The following is an 18,802-nucleotide window of genomic DNA, read 5'->3' on the forward strand; positions in this document are numbered from 1 at the left end:
TTGTACAGGAGAGAGAGAAAGTAGAGTTGTGTCTTACTTTCTATTATTTTTTTGTCTTTTACAAATGAATGAACATCTCTATTTATACTGAGTTTTTCACGGACTTGGAAACAAAAGCATAAGCTATAAATTATACATTTGTCTGATGATGATGCAAATAGTCAGTCTATGAAAGGACAACTGTCTTCATACGTATATTCTTTTGGATACTCGTTATCTTCAACACTCTCCCTTGATTATCCAATTTGTATTATGTAGTGCCTCGTTAAAAACCTATTCATGGAAAATTCATTGGGACAAAAACCATGACAAGGAAAAAAGAGTACACTGCCGTAATCTCCCCTTGAGAATAGTAGATGTAGCTTTCTCATCATATGTCACGCAAATGCCGCATTCGGATACCATAGACGTGTTTTCAAAATGTTGTAGTCCGAAGAGCTTTTGTGAACAAGTCAGCTGCATTGTCGCATGACCACACATACTCAATGTCCACTTCTTTATTTTTCTCGAGCTCCCTTATGTACGAGAAAAATCTTGGAGTGATGTTCTTTGTTCTATCGCTTTTGATGTAGCCTTCTTTGAGTTTAGCGACACAAGCCGAGTTGTCTTCAAATATTTTAGTCGGCTCTTTCTCGTTGGCTATTCCGCTTGATTCTTGTATGTGGTGACTCATTGACCGAAGCCACACACATTCTCGACATGCTTCGTGAAGCGCAATAGTTTCAGCATGATTTGAAGATGTCGCAACCAAAGTTTGTTTCTGGAACCGCCAAGAGATTGCGGTTCCACCAAATGTAAAACATGGCCAGTTTGCGATCAAGCCTTATGAGGATCTGATAAGTATCCTGCATATGCAAAACCAACCATACCAAACTCGGGTTTTCTAAAATACATTAACCCTAAATCAACTGTACCTTGGAGGTAACCGAATACATGGTTTATTCCGTCCCAGTGTCTGCGAGTAGGAGCAGAACTATATCTTGCTAGGAGGTTAGTAGCAAAGGCAATATCAGGCATGGTACAGTTTGCAAGGTATAACAGCCCACCGATAGCACTCATATAAGGTACTTCAGGACCTAATATCTTCTCGCTATCTTCGCAAGGCCTAAAAGGATCTCTCAACATCTAGAGTTCTACCAACTATTGGAGTACTCAAAGGAGTCGTTTTATCCATATAAAAGCGTTTCAATAACCTCTTCGTATAATTTGATTGATGCACAAATATTCCTTCTCGGAGATGCTCAATCTGGTGCCCAAGACAAAACTTTGTGTTGCCGAGATCTTTCATTTCAAACTCCTCTTTCATATGAGTTCGAGCATCATCAACCTCCTTTTGAGTTCCATTTATGTTTAGGTCATCTACATATACATCAATGACCACAAAGCCAGATGACGATTTTTTTTATAAAAATGCATGGACATATCGTATTATTCACATATCCTTTACTCAAAAAATATCACTTAATCGATTGTACCACATGCGTCCGGGCTGCTTTAATCCGTAAAGTGATCGATATAACTTGACCGAACAAATCTCCCTGGATTTTTCTTTCAATGCTCCTGGCATTTTCAATCCCTCAGGGAGTTTCATGTATATATCATTATCCAACGATCCATACAAATATGCAGTCACATCGTCCATGAGATGCATTTCAAGATTTTTAGACGCTGTTAGGCTCATTAAAAATCTAAATGCAATTGCATCCATTACCGTGGAATACGTTTCCTTAAAATCAATTTTCGGTCTCTGAGAAAATCCTTGGGCAAATAATCTTTATATCGTGTTACTTCATTTTTCTCATTTACTTTTCTTACGAATATCCACTTATACCCAACATGATTTATATTCTCAGGCGTTATGACTATAGGTCCAAAGACATTTCTTTTATTCAGGAAGAGTAATTCAATTTGAATGGCCTTCTTCCACTCCTCCCAATCATGTCTTTTCTGACATTCCAAAATGGACCTTGGATCGGGATCATCATTTTCATGACCGATCTCTTTGGACACAGAAAAGGAGAACATTCCATCAACATCTTTTATAATATTTCTGATCCATAACTTTTCATCACTGGCGTAGTTGATGGAAATCTCATACTTTTATGTTCCCTTCTCGTCATCTGGATCATCTTTATCTATGCCTTCTTTCAGACATTTTTCAGTAACAGGTTCTTTTGGAACCTTTCCATTTATTTCTTCTTTCAGACATATTTCAATATCATGTTCTTCTAGAACTTTACTATTTTGCTCATCCAATTTCTTTTTTTTCCGGGGATTTTTATCTTTAGAATACAGTGGCCTCCCCCTCTTTAAATGAATCTTAGGTTCATTCATTTTGTTTCCATCAGTTTGTTCTTTAGGAACATCAACTCTTGAAGGAACATTTTCAGCGGGTATACATGATTTCGTCACCCTTCTCGTATCTGTGAATGCATCTGGTAACTGGTTTGCCAAATTATGCAAATGCACAATTTTCTAAATTCCAGCTCTTTTGATTTGTAGGGGGATCAAGGTGTAACAACGACGGTGTACACCATGTAATCTCTTTAGGAATTCTATTAATTCCTCCCCATAACGCTGGAAATTCATCTTCATTAAAATGGCAATCGGCAAATCTTGCCGTAAACATATCACCGGTTACTGGTTCCAGATATCTTATTATACTTGGTGACGAATAACCCACATATATTTCCAATCTCCTTTGTGGGTCCATTTTTGTTCTTTGTGACGGAGCTATCGGAACATATACCGCACACCCAAAAACACGGAGATGGGATACATCTGGCTCTTGCCCATATGCCAATTGTAACGGAGAGTACATATGATATGCACTCGGTCTTAACCGAACCAGTGCAGCTGCATGCAATATAGCATGACCCCATACAGAAATTGGGAGCTTCGTTCTCAAGACTAACAGTCTTGCAATCAACTGCAACCGTTTTATCAATGACTCGACCATGCCATTTCGTGTATGCACATGGGGAACTGGATGTTCCACATCAATCCCCATTGACATACAATAATCATCAAAGGCTTGCGATGTAAACTCACCAACATTATCAAGCCTTACTTTTTAATGGCATACTCTAAGAACTGCGTTCTCAGCTTTATTATATGGGAAATGAACTTTGCGAAAGGCGTATTTCCTGTCGTCAAAAGAGACACACTTGACCATCTACTAGATGCGTCAATCAATATTATGAAACACTTAAACGGCCCGCACAGTGGGTGGATCGGCCCACATATATCACCATGTATTCTTTTTAAAAACATTGATGATTCATTGCCTACTTTTTTTGGTGATGGCCGAGTTATAAGCTTTCCTTGAGAACATGCATCACATGTAAAATCGCCCGTTTGCAAAAAAATTCCGTTTTTCAATGGATGGCCACTCGAATTTTGCACTATCTTTCTCATCATGACTGAACCAGAATGTCCTAGCCTCTCATGCTAGATTTTAAAAGTATCAGTAAACTTCATGTTTACCACGGCATAAGACTCAGTCATGATTATTTTTCTACAATATAGTCCAGAGGATAACATTCTTAACTCTTCCAATATATGTTTCCTCTCGGACTTAATGCAAAGAAATTCAATGCCATCTTTACTCATAGTTTCAATATGATATCCTTTTCTTCGGATATCCTTACAACTTAACAAGTTTCTATGAGACTTGGGGGAATACAATGCATCACTTATTTCAAATATCGTTCCCCCTAGTATTGAAAATTTCGCTCTTCTAGAGCCCATAATAATCTTTGTATTACCAGATATTGTACTTACGCTTCTAGCGTAATTTTTTATTTTGAGACTGGAGAAATATTTCTTATCTTTAATTATCGTGTGCGTTGACACACTATCTGCCAAACACAAATCTCCATCCATAGTCTCAAATTTTGGCATTTTCTGAATATAAAACATATATTATTAAAAATCAAACATAACATATATCTTACAACAAAAGATATAGATACTATAATACTGTCTACTTATATCATATCGATCTACATCACTCATCGATACTCTCTGGCTCAACCAGAAAGTCTGATACGTCGAGATGAGTATCATCGTTTAAACCATGAAAGGATGGCTCGGGTTCATCAGAGGTGAAGTTTGTTTCACCTCTTCCTTTCTCTTTTCCCTTTTGGGATTCTCTATACAGATCTGCTAAATGTTTTGGTGTACGACAACTACGTACCCAATGACCTTTCATGCCGCATCTGTAGCAAACCTTTCCCGTTTGCCTTTTATCATCCCAGTCTTTTTCATTCCTTTCATTTTCTAGGAAGTTCTTGTTATCTCTTTCATCATAGGAACAAAATCTTCTTCCTTGTCCTCTTCCACGACCATAATAACGGTTTCCACCACGTCCACGACCTCGTCCTCTCCTATTATCATAACTGGATGATGCAACATTCGCTTCTGGAAATGGAGCAGATCCAGTGGGACGAGCTTGATGGGTTAAAGTCACGAGTTGATTATTCTGCTCCGCTACAAGGAGGACTTGCATCAACTCCGAATAACGGGTATATCCATTCACTCGGTATTGTTGCTGCATGATTACATTTTCAGGATGGAACGTGGAGAGAGTTTTCTCGATCATATCATAATCACTTATTTTCTCTCCACATAACATCATCCTCGAAGTAATTCCGAACATCGCGGAATTAAACTCACTAATAATTTTGTAATCGTGGAACCGAGATGGATCCACTTGTGTTTAGCTTTCGGTAAGATCACATATTTCTGGTGATCGAACTTCTCTTTTAAAGATTTCCAGAGGTCACAAGGATCCTCTTCGTAATATATTCATGCTTTAAATGATCATGGATGTGGTGTCGTAAAAATATCATGACTTTTGCCTTTTTCTCATCCGACACCGTTTTCGAGCTATCGATGGTTTCCAAAAGTATGTTTCCTCTCAGGTGCATCTTTGCACCTACTGCCCAGGTCATATAATTATTTCCCGTAATATCCGAGACATTAATTTTGAGCTTTGTCAAATTCGACATGATAATTGTATTCATAGAATAATAATATAAATATAGTAAATACGAGAATTTAAATGCATAATTTAAATGCAGCAATTAAAGGCTTAAAATAAAAGCAAAAATTAAATTGCAGAAATTTAAATTGCAAGAATTTAAATAGCATAAATAAAATCGGGAGGCTCAGCCTACCACATGATCCGAGGAGTCATGGACTACCATATTGATCATTATCCAAAGTCCGAGGAGACATGATCTACCATTTTGACTTTTATTTATTTCAAGGTCCGAGGAGACTTAGTCTACCATTTTTGACCTTTTCTTTTATTTACGGAGGCAAAGCCTACCACATGTTTCTCTGATCGTGAAGGCATAGCCTACCATAACGATCAGTCGGGGAAAGCAGCGCCTATCATCCCAAAAAATAGACAAAGATGCCTCTCAGCCTGAAACAATAATAAAATTTAAATAAATTAAGTATATTAAAATACATAAATTTAAAAATTACCTCGGTTGGTTTAAGAACTTTCGGATTGATAAATCTCAGTTGGTCAGAATTTCGTACTGATAACGTGTTGAGTAATATAAAGAGAGAGAGAGAGTACTTTTATTTTATATATTATTATATATATATCGATGGAGACAAGAAATATATATGAAATGGGGGACCACTTGTTTTGGTGGGTGATGATGTTTTGTACGAGAAAGAGAGAAAGTAGAGTTGTGTCTTACTTTTTATTATTTTCTTGTCTTTTATAAACGAATGAACATCTTTATTTATACTGAGTTTTTCACCGACTTGGAAACAAAAGCATAAGCTATAAATTAGACATCTGTCTGATGATGATGCAAATAGTCAATCCATGAAGAACAACTATCTTCATACGTGTATTCTTTTGGATAATCATTATCTTCAACAGACTTGTTGCAATTTATAATGATTATTTGTTTATATTTAGGCTTCGAATGTTCTGAACCGCCCCGCCCCGCCCCGCACCACAGTTAACAGTAACAAAAATCTCTACATATACCATATATCTATACATTTTTATAACTGTTAAAACTGCACCGTAGTTAAACCGCTTGTCCCGCACCATTTAAACCGCAGTTACCATTCGGAGCCTTAGTTCACATATATATATATATAAAACATCATAACTGAACGTACTATTATATATATTTTGTTGAGTTTTTGGGAAAAACTTGATAAGTCGGTAAAAGGTAGCAAATTAGTTTCAAATGGGACGAACTTTGCTACTATATTTTCCACTGAAAATAAAGTCTTAATTTTGTTTCAATTTAATACTATTTGGTCACTGATTATGTAAAGTAGTTTATACGTCTTAATTATGTCGCTTATTTGCCACTATTTGATAACTATATATTATGGTGGTAAATTTGTGACTAATTTGCCTTTGATATCAGTGTAGTAATTAAAGAGTCACATTATAGTTATATGTTAGTCACAAATATTTGTGATTAAAAAAATGGTCACAAATGGTAGTCCCAAATTAACAGTTTTCTTGTAGTGTTTTTGGTAAGGATTTGCGAAAGTAAGTTTGTAAATTATTAAATAGCTGATCTTGTTGTTTGTATTTGTTTAGCTGACTTGATGTATTTGTCGTTGAATTTTAGCTGAGATGATTGGTTTGTTATATTTATTTTGAAGTTTATTTGTAAGATTTGAAAAAAAAAGAGGTGATCATTAATGATTCGTTTTTTTTGGAATTCTAGTTTTTGGTGTTTTGATTGTTTGGGTTGTTGTGGTTTCTTTTAAGCTGTAAAATAAATGTTTGTGTAAAATTAGTTTGATAAATAAGGGAGATAAATACACGACCACATAATTTGGGTAGGAAATATTATTGATTATTGATGTTAGCACAATAAAGACAATAATATAAAAGGAATTGTGTTTTGATTGTTTCTTACGGATCAACGAATATAAAAAATATACAATAACAACATATATAATAACAATAATATAAAAGTTGACTTTTAAGCAAATAACATTTATTTTTCTGCTAAAGGTAAAATTAGGAAATACATTCATAAATCTGTAAAAGACAAAGGAAACTTGAAAATAGGTTTATTAAATTTGTCAGTGGCATGAAATTTTAAATAACTTTAAAAATTAAAGGATATTTTTATTTTGTACTCATCTTTTAATAGATTAGACTAGGTGACTGGCCCGCACAGCGTGCGGACATAAAAAGATTCAAAATATATATATACAATAATAATGTATAGTTTTAGAAGTTACAAATTTTATATCGTCCAAAAGTGAAATTTTTGTTGTATATATGTTGTTATTGTATATTTTAGGTCTAAATATTATATTTATGTTTTTTTTATATTTTTGTTAAAACAGTGACATATTAAAAAATTATGCTAAAAAGTTATAATATAATCCATAAGTAATATAAATTAAAAGTACAATTCTTGATTAAAAAAATCCAATAGAAACCTGGAAAAATTTATTAAATTATATTAGCAATTATACGTTATAAAATAATTCGATAGATTTCTAAATTTCTAAATTCTATTGAACATAAAATAATATTAAATTCATATACCATTATCGAAATAGTCGGAAAGTTGCTCTGTGGTCAACTACAACCGATCTTTTATCTCTGTTATTGATCTGTTAATAGAGGTGTCTAGAAAATCTTGTGCTATAAGATAGTTACTCTTAAATTTACTGCAGCCGACCTGCAGAAGATATAGGACCATTCCTTTGACTGTCATTGCAGAGCGTACTAAACTTTCCATTGAAGATGTTGAGCATGTTCTCATGAAGAGTCTTTCTGTAAGTAGTTTCTTCTTGTCCATTGCTCCCTCATTTCGTGCAGTTACCATTTGCATTTTGCTATGGGGAAGGAGGAGAGTTATGTCTAATGACTAACATAGTAATCTTCCCTAGTTTAGGAACAACATAGGAAACATCACTATATAGTCTTTCCATTGTTTAACAAAGGGCTGGGAACATTCCTGACGTATCGAAATAGAAGGATGGTGTTTTGTGTATGCTTAGAAGTCCGTGGAATCTAAAAAAGTGAGAATGAATGATGCAGGTGCATCTAATTGAGGGGATTATAGATCAAGCGAGTGGAACAGTTTATATCTCATGGGCGCAACCGAAAGTGTTGGGGATTCCACACATCTTTTTTTTAATCAATTGGACAGTTGGGTCGACAAAGTTCACACCACTTTGCTATCTGTTGAAGCTGAGACACCAGATCTTGTTGCGGCATAATAAAAACCTACCTTTTTTTGTTTTTAGAGCTGGTGATTATAACTCTATTTCTGGGACAAGGTGCAAGAATATTAGTAATTGCAGTGTTTTTGAAGTTAAAATTGCTTTGGATTATTGTTCAATTTTCAAGATTCTCCTTTTTTAACCCGTTACTTGTCGCTATAATATTACAAAAAGACGATCACTGTTGGGGGCTACAGGGACCAAGAGCAACTGATTGGTCCTTAATTAGTAACTTCAGATTGAGAAAACGGAAAGAACCATAAACACTGAGGAAGTTTGAACCATAAACACTGAGGAAGTTTGCACCAGTCAACTAAAATATGATAAAAAGTTATAATATAATTCATAAGTAATATAAATTAAAATTACAATTCTTGATTTAAAAAATCCAATAGAAACCTGCAAAAAAATATTAAATTATGTTAGCAATTATACGTTATAAAATAATTCGATAGATTTCTAAATTTCTAAATTCTATTGAACATAAAATAATATTAAATTCATATACCATTATCGAAATAAGAGTCAACTACAATCGATCTTTTATCTATGTTATTGATCTATTAATAGAAGAAACAAATAAATGTAAAAATTTATAAATTTAAATTTTTTATCGAATATAAAATAGGTTGAAATTACGTACCGTTGACTATGGAATATTCTGAAAAATGTTGTGTATACTGATAATAATTTGAATATTATAATTGTTGATATAAAATTTTTTATTATACATTGATTTGTATGGTTTATATGAATTTAGTAGAAAAGGGGTTCAAACATAATGATATAACCTTTGTACATTTGATGTACACAGACATTTGTTTGCTTTGTAAATGACATACAAATATATTTCTATACAAAAATAACTAAGTAAAAGCTGAAATTGTGATGTATGCAGGTTCCATTAGTACGAAGTGAGAGATAAAGCAATGGAGAGACTTATAAAAGAGAAAGTATAGATATCAGAGAAGTCAACTTTTAAGCAAATAACATTTCTTTTTCTGCTAAAAGTAAAATTAGGAAATACATTCATAAATCTGTAAAAGACAAAGGAAACTTTAAAATAGGTTTATTAAATCTATCAGTGGCATAAAATTGTAAATAACTTTGAAAATTAAGGGGTATTTTTATTTTGTACTCCTCTTTATTAGATATTGTGCATTTAAATATCAAAAAGAAAAAAAATCATTTAGTCTTATTTGCATTAGATTTATAGAATTGTTTCCATTTTATTTTTCGGTTTTGCATTCCAAACCAAGAAAAAAAATTTTGCATTTGTTACTTGCCATTATTTTTGTTTGCATATTTCATATTAGTATGACTAGGGGTGGGCGTTCGGATACCCATTCAGGTTCGGTTTGGGTTTATTCGGGTTTCGGGTTTTCAGGGTCAAAGATTTTAGTCCCATTCGAGTATTTCTAAATTTCGGTCCGGGTTCGGTTCGGATCTTTGCGGATTCGGTTCGGGTTCGGATAACCCATTTAAATGATTTTTAAAATTCAAAAATTCATTATATACTTTAAATTTTTCAAAATCTATTACTAAAATAAAATATCACATATAAATTTGAATAACATATGTTAAAATACCTAAACTTAACAAATAAATTAGTTTGGTTTCAATATTTTGATAGAGAATCAATAGATATTTCAAGTATTTTTGGTGTTTTGAGTATTTTTTAGCTATTTTGACATTTATTTTTGACTATTTATATATATTTTCAAATATCTTAAACAACTTAAAAGTATTTTATATATTTTGGATGTTTTAGTATACATTAAGTCTAAAAATAATTAATATATATATATATGTATATAAATATATTTCGGATACATTCGGGTATCCAAAATACTTCGGTTCGGGTCGGGTCCGGATTCGGTTCTTTACATACCAAAATTTTGAACCCGTTCGGATATTTAATCAATTCCGGTTCAGGTTCGGTACTACTTTTTCGGATCGGGTTTGGTTCGGTTCTTCAGATTCGGTTTTTTTGCCCAGCCCTAAGTATGACTTAGTTCTTGCATGTCATTGTTGCATTCAAAAAACAAAACAAAAATATTTTTGCATCATTTTTCTAGAAAAGTTGGTCCAAAGCATTTTTATTATTTGTTTGCATAAGGATTCGACCACTGCCTTTAAAAGCACTTAACTACATTGTGTGTTTTTCATCTCAGGTACCATGGATGAGGAAGATAACTCTTGGGAAGAAGAGCAATCCATGCTTGATGAAGAAAGCAGTTATGGAGATGATCAATGGTCCGACAATGGCTCCAACACTGATTTTGAAGAGGATCCTTGTGAAGGAGATCTTGAGCCAGTACCACCAGACCCTTACCATGTTGATAACCACTCCAGTGATTGTTCTAGAAGAGAAGCTGGCCTAGAAGAAGGCTATGAAAGTGGTTCATGGCAGGAAGAGGCTGGAGTTGAAAACTGTCTAGAAAACAAAGAAGAGTGGGAGCATGAATCTGATGAAGAAACTCAGCTCCAACTGGACGTCAAAGAGGAATCATGGGAGGCTCAAACCCATCCTGATTCTGATCAAGAAATAGAAGGGAGTTCTTGGCTGGAGTACCATTCTCTGGTCCGGAGGAGAGACAAGCATTGTCTATGAAGCCTTACCGAGATTTTGGGTCATGGTATGAGGAAACTTATTCTCAAATCAGTGAAGATGAAGCAAGGCAGCCCAGCCATACGGATGAGATCCATGGATATGATCTAGGCGTGCCTGAAAAGGAGGAAGCCATAAGTGAGGCCGAAAGAAATGTTAAAGAATCTCAATTTGCCTTGGCTGAAGAGGAAGAACTTGAAAGTGAGGCCGGAAGAAATGTTACTTAGCTTGAAGCGTCCTCCATCAACCTTTCTGGTTATAACAAAGAATCTTCTGCTTATCAACAATAGGAGAACAACTTGAAAACCTGGTACCACAGTTACCAACTATCAGAGGAGGAGGCTGATGACGAATCTATTGATACTTGGTAAGATTTCAGATTAGAAATTAATGAGGAGATTAGTTGAAGAGGCTGAGAAGGAAACTGCAGCCCAATACCACCAGCCCCAAAAGAATGATACACACGCAGTCCACACTTAAACTCCACGCTTTAGGACTAGGAGTAAGAAGGCTGATCACCCTCACAGCCCACAAGAGGTGGAACTGACCATAGAAAAACCCACTATCAAGCAATCAAAGAGTTCACAGCCGAGTTCACTACAACTTCCAAAAGAGCCAGAAATCCATCCAAGGTCAAAAGGAACTTCAGAAAATACAGAGAGCAAGGCCACAGTAGTCCATATCAAAGGAGGTCCACAGCCTGAAGATGAAGCTATGCAACAAGGTTTGCAAAAGCCACCAGCATCATCAAATCAAAGTAAGTCCTCTAATTCTAAAAATATTAAAGTTCAAATATGTTATAGATATCATAAGAGGGGACACTTTTCTGTAAATTGTCCATCTAGAAAGTTATTAGGAAGCATATCACTTGAGTTGAAACCAGAGCCAAGTAAAGCAAGTGATAGTCTTGTTCCTTTAGAGCTTTCAAATTATGGATTTATGCACAAAAAGTTTTGATCCAGATATATGGCAAGGAGATGGGCGACCAAAAAAGTTTGAGAGGTTGAAAGAAAGCCAGGGACAGCACCTGACTTGTCCACAAAACGTTGAAGAAGATGCAAGAAACAATAAAAGCACACAAGCTACCAAAGAGCAAATCATTCTTCAACGAGCTGAAACCTTTTGGGTAAGTCTAAATTTTACTTTCCAAATTATAAATTTTCAAACACCGATATAATTCACTTGTTTTCTGCCAAATGTTTTGAGCATATTTCAGGAACAGAGGCCAAGGATCCCATAGGCGATCCACACAAAGAGATCACAAGGTGTCTAGATGCCAAAGGAAAGCAAGAAGTTACCATCAACAACTTCTTGATTCCAGACGCCCCATCATACCATAAAACAACATCCAGGAGTCTATATCAATATAGAGGAGTAGTTCGGTCGTTCCTACTCAAAGGAGAGCCACCAGATTTGCCAACAAAGATCAAACCAACAAAATACTAAGGTAAGGCCCTAGAATCTCAAAAGAGGATGAAACCTGACTTTCTCTATCTTGGTGCAGGTTATCCAGTTTTGAGGTCAAAACCTTTTCAGAGAGAGGGGATGATGTAGGCACAGAAACCACACCTGAACCAGGAGCCAACCGGATGTACCATTCAGCCAACCGAAGAACCAACCAGGATATGTGTTCAGTCAAAACGGCGTATCTCCGCAACCAAGAGAAATTTTGCAATGAAACCAATTTTCATGCATTCTAAACTCAACTAGGAGTCAACCCCAATTGGAATAATCTCCAAAGCTACTCGGACCAGGAAGATACAAATTTTAAAAATCGGAGATTCTCTAGCCCGTCCATCTGTGAGTATCCGAGTTTAGAAGTTGTTTCAAGGCCAATGAAGAAGCGTTCTGACCCAAAAAAAACTCATGGAATTCAATATGGATCTCTTATATTTCCAAAAAGCCAATAATGAGGAGAAACTTCCACGGGAATATGGAGTTATGGCCCAATTCCCTAAACCGGTCAAACTAGTTCTGCAATTGCCTAATTTGGAGTCTCACCGGTTCAATCTTAGTCAAACTAAACAATGGCGACCAGGAGAGGTTTGTTAGCATCTGAGAAGTATATCCAGTGATTCAGTAGGAGTTGAAGAGTTCTTACCATGCACCAAAGCCCACATGATCAGGAGGATCTATTTATGGCCACACTTACCTTATTTGGAGCCTCTTGCAATAAAGCTCCAACAACTCTTTTCCTATCAATTGAAGCATGAACTCAGCACATTCCAGACAATAAAGAAGGTTCCCACTTCCCATGAAGCTCTCTTATCCCCTAAAACCGTCCAGGTTCAAGAAGAATCAAGTTTCTCACTTGGAGCCAAAATCCCATAAAAGGCTCCAACGGCTACTTTCCGATTTTGTTTCTCGTTTGATTTGTTTTCTTTCTTTTTACATTATGAACGTTGGCTTTAGTTGTCTGAGAATTATATAAGCTCTCTTAGGATCTCATTTGTAAATTCAATCAATAAAATAGTATGCAAAGCATTTTCTTTTAATTCAAAGAGTGTTCTTTAGATTTTAAGTTGTGAGAAGCATTAGAAGTCTACTGAGCTCGTGGTTCATAGATTCTCTGTGTGATTCAGAAGCCTTGAGACACAGATTGAGAGAGTCAATCAGCACCCACGGATTGAGAGAGTCAATCATCATCTATCCAACATCTTTTCTCCATCTTCCTTCATCAAACAACTATTCATCAATCATTCCATCCTTTTATCTTTTTAGTTTCTGTTCTTATTTTAATTATTCATAAGCTCATTTTTCTTCATTGTTTCCATGTTAGATTGGATTAAAATTAAAAGGAACAGCAAGTCAGCCATCTTCACCATCTTTCCATCCGGTCTTCATCCTTACCAATAAGATCGACTCATCACCTATCCATCTCATCGACCCAGCTTCCCAGCCTGCAACACTCTCTCATTAAAGTATTCAAATGCATCTTTCCGCTTATGTCCTGTTTTTCAGGCCATTCAAAATGTTTCCTATCATGTTCATTATCATGGACTGGAGAATGGATGGAGTACCTATAGCGAATGTAATATTAACTCTGTATAGTTTACTAGGTGTCATGAGGCTTGATGGTAAATATTTAGGAGAGAAAACATAGTTTGACACTCACTTTCCTTTTCTTTGCAAAATACCAAGAAATCATTTGCAAAAAAAAAATAGATAATATATTGGAGGTCCTCTTCTGGAAGCTTTAAAGCCATGAAGATTGTTCATCTGAATGCTTACTTTTTAAACGCGAGAGTTCTTCAGTGAAAATGAGAAAGATATAGAGAAATAGGGTCACATTGTCTTAAACCTCTTTGAGGATAGATGATTTCCGCTGGTTTCCCATTTAGTATATCTCTAAAATCAACTTCAAAACTTTAAAAATGAAGTTTTTAATGCTCCAAAAGCAATTTCAAATTTGTACAGTAAAACTTCATACTTGGATTTCTACCGTACAAAAATTCATGTCTGAAGTTCTTTACTTTTAAGTCTTTATACAATTATCTGATTTTCAAATTATCTTACTAACTTTTATAATAATCATTTTAGTCCTTATAATTTTTCATCTTATGAAAAATACAAAACAAAACACATTTAATACAAATTATAAAGTGAACATGCATAAAGATAAAATTATATGAAAATAAAATTATTACATCAACTAATGAAAGTACAAGATTTTAACAACTTTTAACTTTGTAATCTACAAATAAAAATGAAAAACTCAGTTATTATTTTGAAATGCATGTAATACAATAGTAAAATGTATTATTACTAATTAATAATGTGTATAATTTTTAAGTATATATTTTATTGCTATGATTTTTGGTAACTTTTATAAATGAGAAGGATTATAGTCTAAACTGTAAAAAATTTAAATCTAAGTTCGAAGTTGCTCTTTTAGAGAGCACCCTCAAACTTCGAATTTGAAGTTTTACCAACTTAAAAATGAAGTTTCTTTTGGAGATACTCTTAGTAAAACAAAAATGTGACCGATGTTATGCATTTCTGAATCCATCCTCACCATTTTTCAAAGAAACCTATTTTCTGCATGACTATATCAATAAATTACCATTCTACTTTGTCAAAAGCCTTCACAATGTCTAGTTTAATAGCAATGAAGTTGTTCTTATTTTCTCCGGTATGTGATGAATGCATAAGTTCATGCGCTATTAAGAAACTATCATTAATCAGTCTTTCAAGAGTAAAAGTAGACTGATTTCTGATATAATGACATTCAACAAAGGTTTTAATTTTTATGCTAATTAAGATCTTTCAAATGATTTTGTAAGCTAAGACTAATTGGTATGTATGTATTCCTTAATGGTTATTGGGGTTTCTATCTTAGGGATTAGACAAATATGTGTATGGTTAATAGACTGATCTAAATACCCATTTTCAAAAAAAAATAAAAATTAAAACGAAAGAGATCACACCTTTTTTTATTCTGTCTGAGTGATGTCTATACAATCCTGCATTCATTCATGTTTGGGCTTTTGATGATTTGGCTAGACTGATGGAGAAAAGTGTTGATTTGACTTTATTTTCTATAGTAAGATTAGTTTAAACAGTTAATCTTTGTATTAATTGTGGCCAATTAAAATAACTCACAATTCGATTAAAATAACTCACAATTTGCCATTGGATTCTCCTCAATATTGTTGTAAATGGTTCCAGCATTGTCTTGAATATGCAGAATTTTGTTGAAGCTTTTCCTTTATTTTGGTTTTGCATGAAAGTAGTTCATGTTTTTTCTTATAACATCAATTTTATTGACTTAGAAAGAAGTTACATAATCTTCATGGAGAAGATGAGTTATACACGTGGAACATAATAGTTGAATTGAAAATTACAATTATCTGGCAATCGTAGCTTAGCCAAACAATCAGCCACCTTATTAGTTTCTCTTCCTGTCCACGTAAATTTGATCTCAGTAAACTTTTGGGCCCACTAATGAATCTCTCGTATCCAATTGTAAGCACTAAATTGCAACTTCTTGTTGTTAAGAACATCAGTAACCTTCTGATTATCTCCTTCCATATGTAGCTTGTGATACCAGTGAAACCCGCAGTGATGAATATCCATTAAAATGGCCTGAATTTCACTCTCATATGCATTCATAACCTAACGACCAACTGCTTGAACTGAACCTCGATAACAACCTTTTTCATCTCGCAAGACCCTACCAACTGCACTAGCCATATTATATCACTTACAAAAGATCCATCACTATTACACATAATCCACCCATTCAATGGTCTTTGCCACCTATTTTTCCTTCTTTGTCTATCACATCTTTGTGCTGATTGTAACGAAGCCATCTCAATTTGAGTTGTTCTTCATTTCCATTCTTGAGCATCTGGCTGAGCATATTGAAGAGTTGTTTTCCACTCAATTTGTTTGCGCTGGAAAATCAAATTATTGTGAGCTTTCCATAGTCTCCACAGAATCCATAGGGGTAAATCTTGAAAGTGTCCAAATCTAGGTGCATAACATATTGAAAGACATGCTTTAATCTTTTCTTCAAAGATCGCCGTTGGACTATTTATAACATTATTAGAGATACCCGAAGCTCTCCAAACACATTGAGTATACTGACAATCAAAGAATATATGCTTCTCTGTTTCAGCATGTTGACCACACCTTTGGTACTGATCATCCCTCGTGATATGTCTGCGTCGTAAATGATTTCCTAGTGCCAAACACCGGGAAAGAAGCTTACACATGAAATGTTGTATTTTCGGAGGTGACTTCGTCTTCCATATCTTTTGTTTGACAATAACATTCCCAAAAGTTGGCTGAATAGGATGAGGTGTTGGTAAATGAGATCCCAGCCAATAACCAGACTTGACTGTATAGAGACCGTCATCGTTGTAGTGCCATCGCACAAGATCCTGTTGAGCCGTTCTACTAATTTTAATTTTCATAATCCAGTCAATGTCATCCTCATGCACCGCCTCTCTTAACTTTTGAATATCCTAGCCAGTACCATTTGTAGTAATAAACTGATTGACTTTCACATCAGTTAATATTCCATCTCTTGGTATTGGAGAACGAGGAAGATGTTCTGGAATCCATGGATCTGACCACGTGTTAATGAAGGACTCATCTCCAATAATGTATCTCATAGAAGATTGATTTCCAGGCATACAATGATTTTTTCTTCAAAGTTACATTTAAAATACATCCATCTGAAAAGTATCTTGTCTTCAAAATCCTAACATGTTTGGTTTTAGAGTATTCTCCAAACTTGTTTACCCAATAACACTTGATTAAAATATCATCGAAAGTTGATTAAAATAAGAGAAATTAGCGTGTATACACTCACGCGCTACCATAACTAACAATCTACCCCTTCCACTAAACCTAGACTTTTCATTCCTATTTTACCCCTGTAACCACTCATCTCCTAGCCATCCTCTATCTCTCTTCTCAGCTCCTTCGTTCTTCATCTCTTATACATTTATATTTTTTTTCTTTTGTTCTTCATCCAAATTATGTTGTTTTGTTCAAAACTTTATTCACCACCTAATTCTGATGTGATTTTTTCTTCTTCATTTTAGAATACCACAAAATCATTATTAAGTTTTGTTAATATTTCCCAATCACAATGAGTTTTTATCATCTCTTCCATTAATTTTTAGAAATCGTTGCATAGATTCTACAAATTCGACATCACCGCAATAATGATCTCCCCATTATGTGGTGTGTAGATACAATCCCATTAAAGGCGATGATATCAGTTGGAGAGGCTACAATTCCAGATCTAATCACTCATCTTACCATGTTCCTAGAAATTCAGTGAGGTCTTAATCTGAAATGTTAGAGTGAATCACCTGCGTAGAAGAATTCGTGAATCATCTGCTCAGACGAGTTCGTAAATCATGACTAAGAAATTTCAGATTTTTCATTTTGGTGTTTATGGTTGAGAATTGCCGCTTGTGATACATGTTTGGTTAGCTGTTAAAAATAGATTGCCACAAATGATAGTTGGTAAGATGTGACATTATAATTGTCGTTTGCCGATACAAGTTTGTTTAACTGCTATAAAATATATGACAAATACTTGTCGTTAGCTGATACATGGTTTGTTAACTATTAAAAACTCGGTTAGATAATAATGGTCGTTTAGGATTCACCATTTATCCTCAATATGACAAAAACATAGGATGAAGGTGTGAGGCACACCGTAAATAATTACCGATAACTGATACATTATGGGTTAGTTGATACATGGTTTATTAACCGAGTTATTTTTTGTTACATTGTTTCGTTAGCTGATATGTTATATGTTACATGATACGTGATTTGTTAGCTTATAATAATTTGATACAAAAATATGAGTATTTATAGTTGTGTATAATACTAATTTTATCAACACTCTATTTATAATTATAACCTGTTACAAACATTTGTGGTAAATTGATAAATTGTTCTATTGTTGTTACAAAATATTTGCAACTAGCTGTTACATGATTTATTGCTTGATACATTATTTGTTAGTCGATGCATGGTTTCTTAATGCAACACTTGACTTATCTTCTTAGTATAAAATGCTTATTAACCGATAACACTTGTTGAGTTATCATATTTCTTAGAAAATTGGTTGATTTTAAATCCACTTAAACATGATTATTAACCGATAACACTTTAGTTATCTTCCTAGTATATTAATAAGTCAGTGTCTTGTGTTATAAAATGGTAAAAACATAGACTGGGAGGAAGATCCAACGTATAGAAATTGGAAACCATTTCAGAAGATATGGCTTTATTGTGGACCATGATTTTACAGCTTTACATGGCAAATTCAACATTAACGGAGTTGTTACGATGGTGGCGGAAACGAGTTGAAAAAAAAATTGATTAAGGATTAGTGTGGAAATGAGTTAAATCGATGGCCACTGGGGAGATGTTGCGAAGATCCGTATCAATTTGATTTAATTCATGAAGAGAATT

At 34.3% G+C, this 18,802-nt stretch overlaps 2 protein-coding genes across 2 annotated transcripts; one reads left to right on the plus strand and one right to left on the minus strand.

Moving 5' to 3' along the window:
* Positions 1–4,009: 4,009 nt before the first annotated feature.
* LOC111206143 lies at positions 4,010–4,660 on the minus strand. The gene has a single exon (XM_022702515.1). It carries the CDS (start codon positions 4,658–4,660, stop codon positions 4,010–4,012), a length of 651 nt encoding a protein of 216 aa, XP_022558236.1.
* Positions 4,661–10,423: 5,763 nt separating this feature from the next.
* Positions 10,424–12,095, plus strand: LOC111206142. The gene is made up of 6 exons (XM_022702514.1): positions 10,424–10,815; positions 10,911–11,073; positions 11,146–11,222; positions 11,350–11,612; positions 11,818–11,981; positions 12,072–12,095. The coding sequence occupies exons 1-6, from the start codon at positions 10,424–10,426 to the stop codon at positions 12,093–12,095; spliced, it is 1,083 nt and encodes a 360-aa protein (XP_022558235.1).
* The last annotated feature ends 6,707 nt before the right edge of the window (positions 12,096–18,802 follow it).

This window comes from Brassica napus, chromosome C5, assembly GCF_020379485.1.
Source record: "Brassica napus cultivar Da-Ae chromosome C5, Da-Ae, whole genome shotgun sequence".
In the NCBI taxonomy this organism is placed as follows: Eukaryota; Viridiplantae; Streptophyta; class Magnoliopsida; order Brassicales; family Brassicaceae; genus Brassica; species Brassica napus.

Bases quoted from the DNA above. Each gene is read 5' to 3' on its own strand.
- LOC111206143 (XM_022702515.1), bottom strand. From the start codon at position 4,660: ATGTTCGGAATTACTTCGAGGATGATGTTATGTGGAGAGAAAATAAGT.
- LOC111206142 (XM_022702514.1), top strand. From the start codon at position 10,424: ATGGATGAGGAAGATAACTCTTGGGAAGAAGAGCAATCCATGCTTGAT. The intron at 10,816-10,910 runs GTACCATTCTCT...TTCTCAAATCAG, and splicing joins GAAGGGAGTTCTTGGCTGGA to TGAAGATGAAGCAAGGCAGC. The intron at 11,982-12,071 runs GTAAGTCTAAAT...AGCATATTTCAG, and splicing joins AACGAGCTGAAACCTTTTGG to GAACAGAGGCCAAGGATCCC.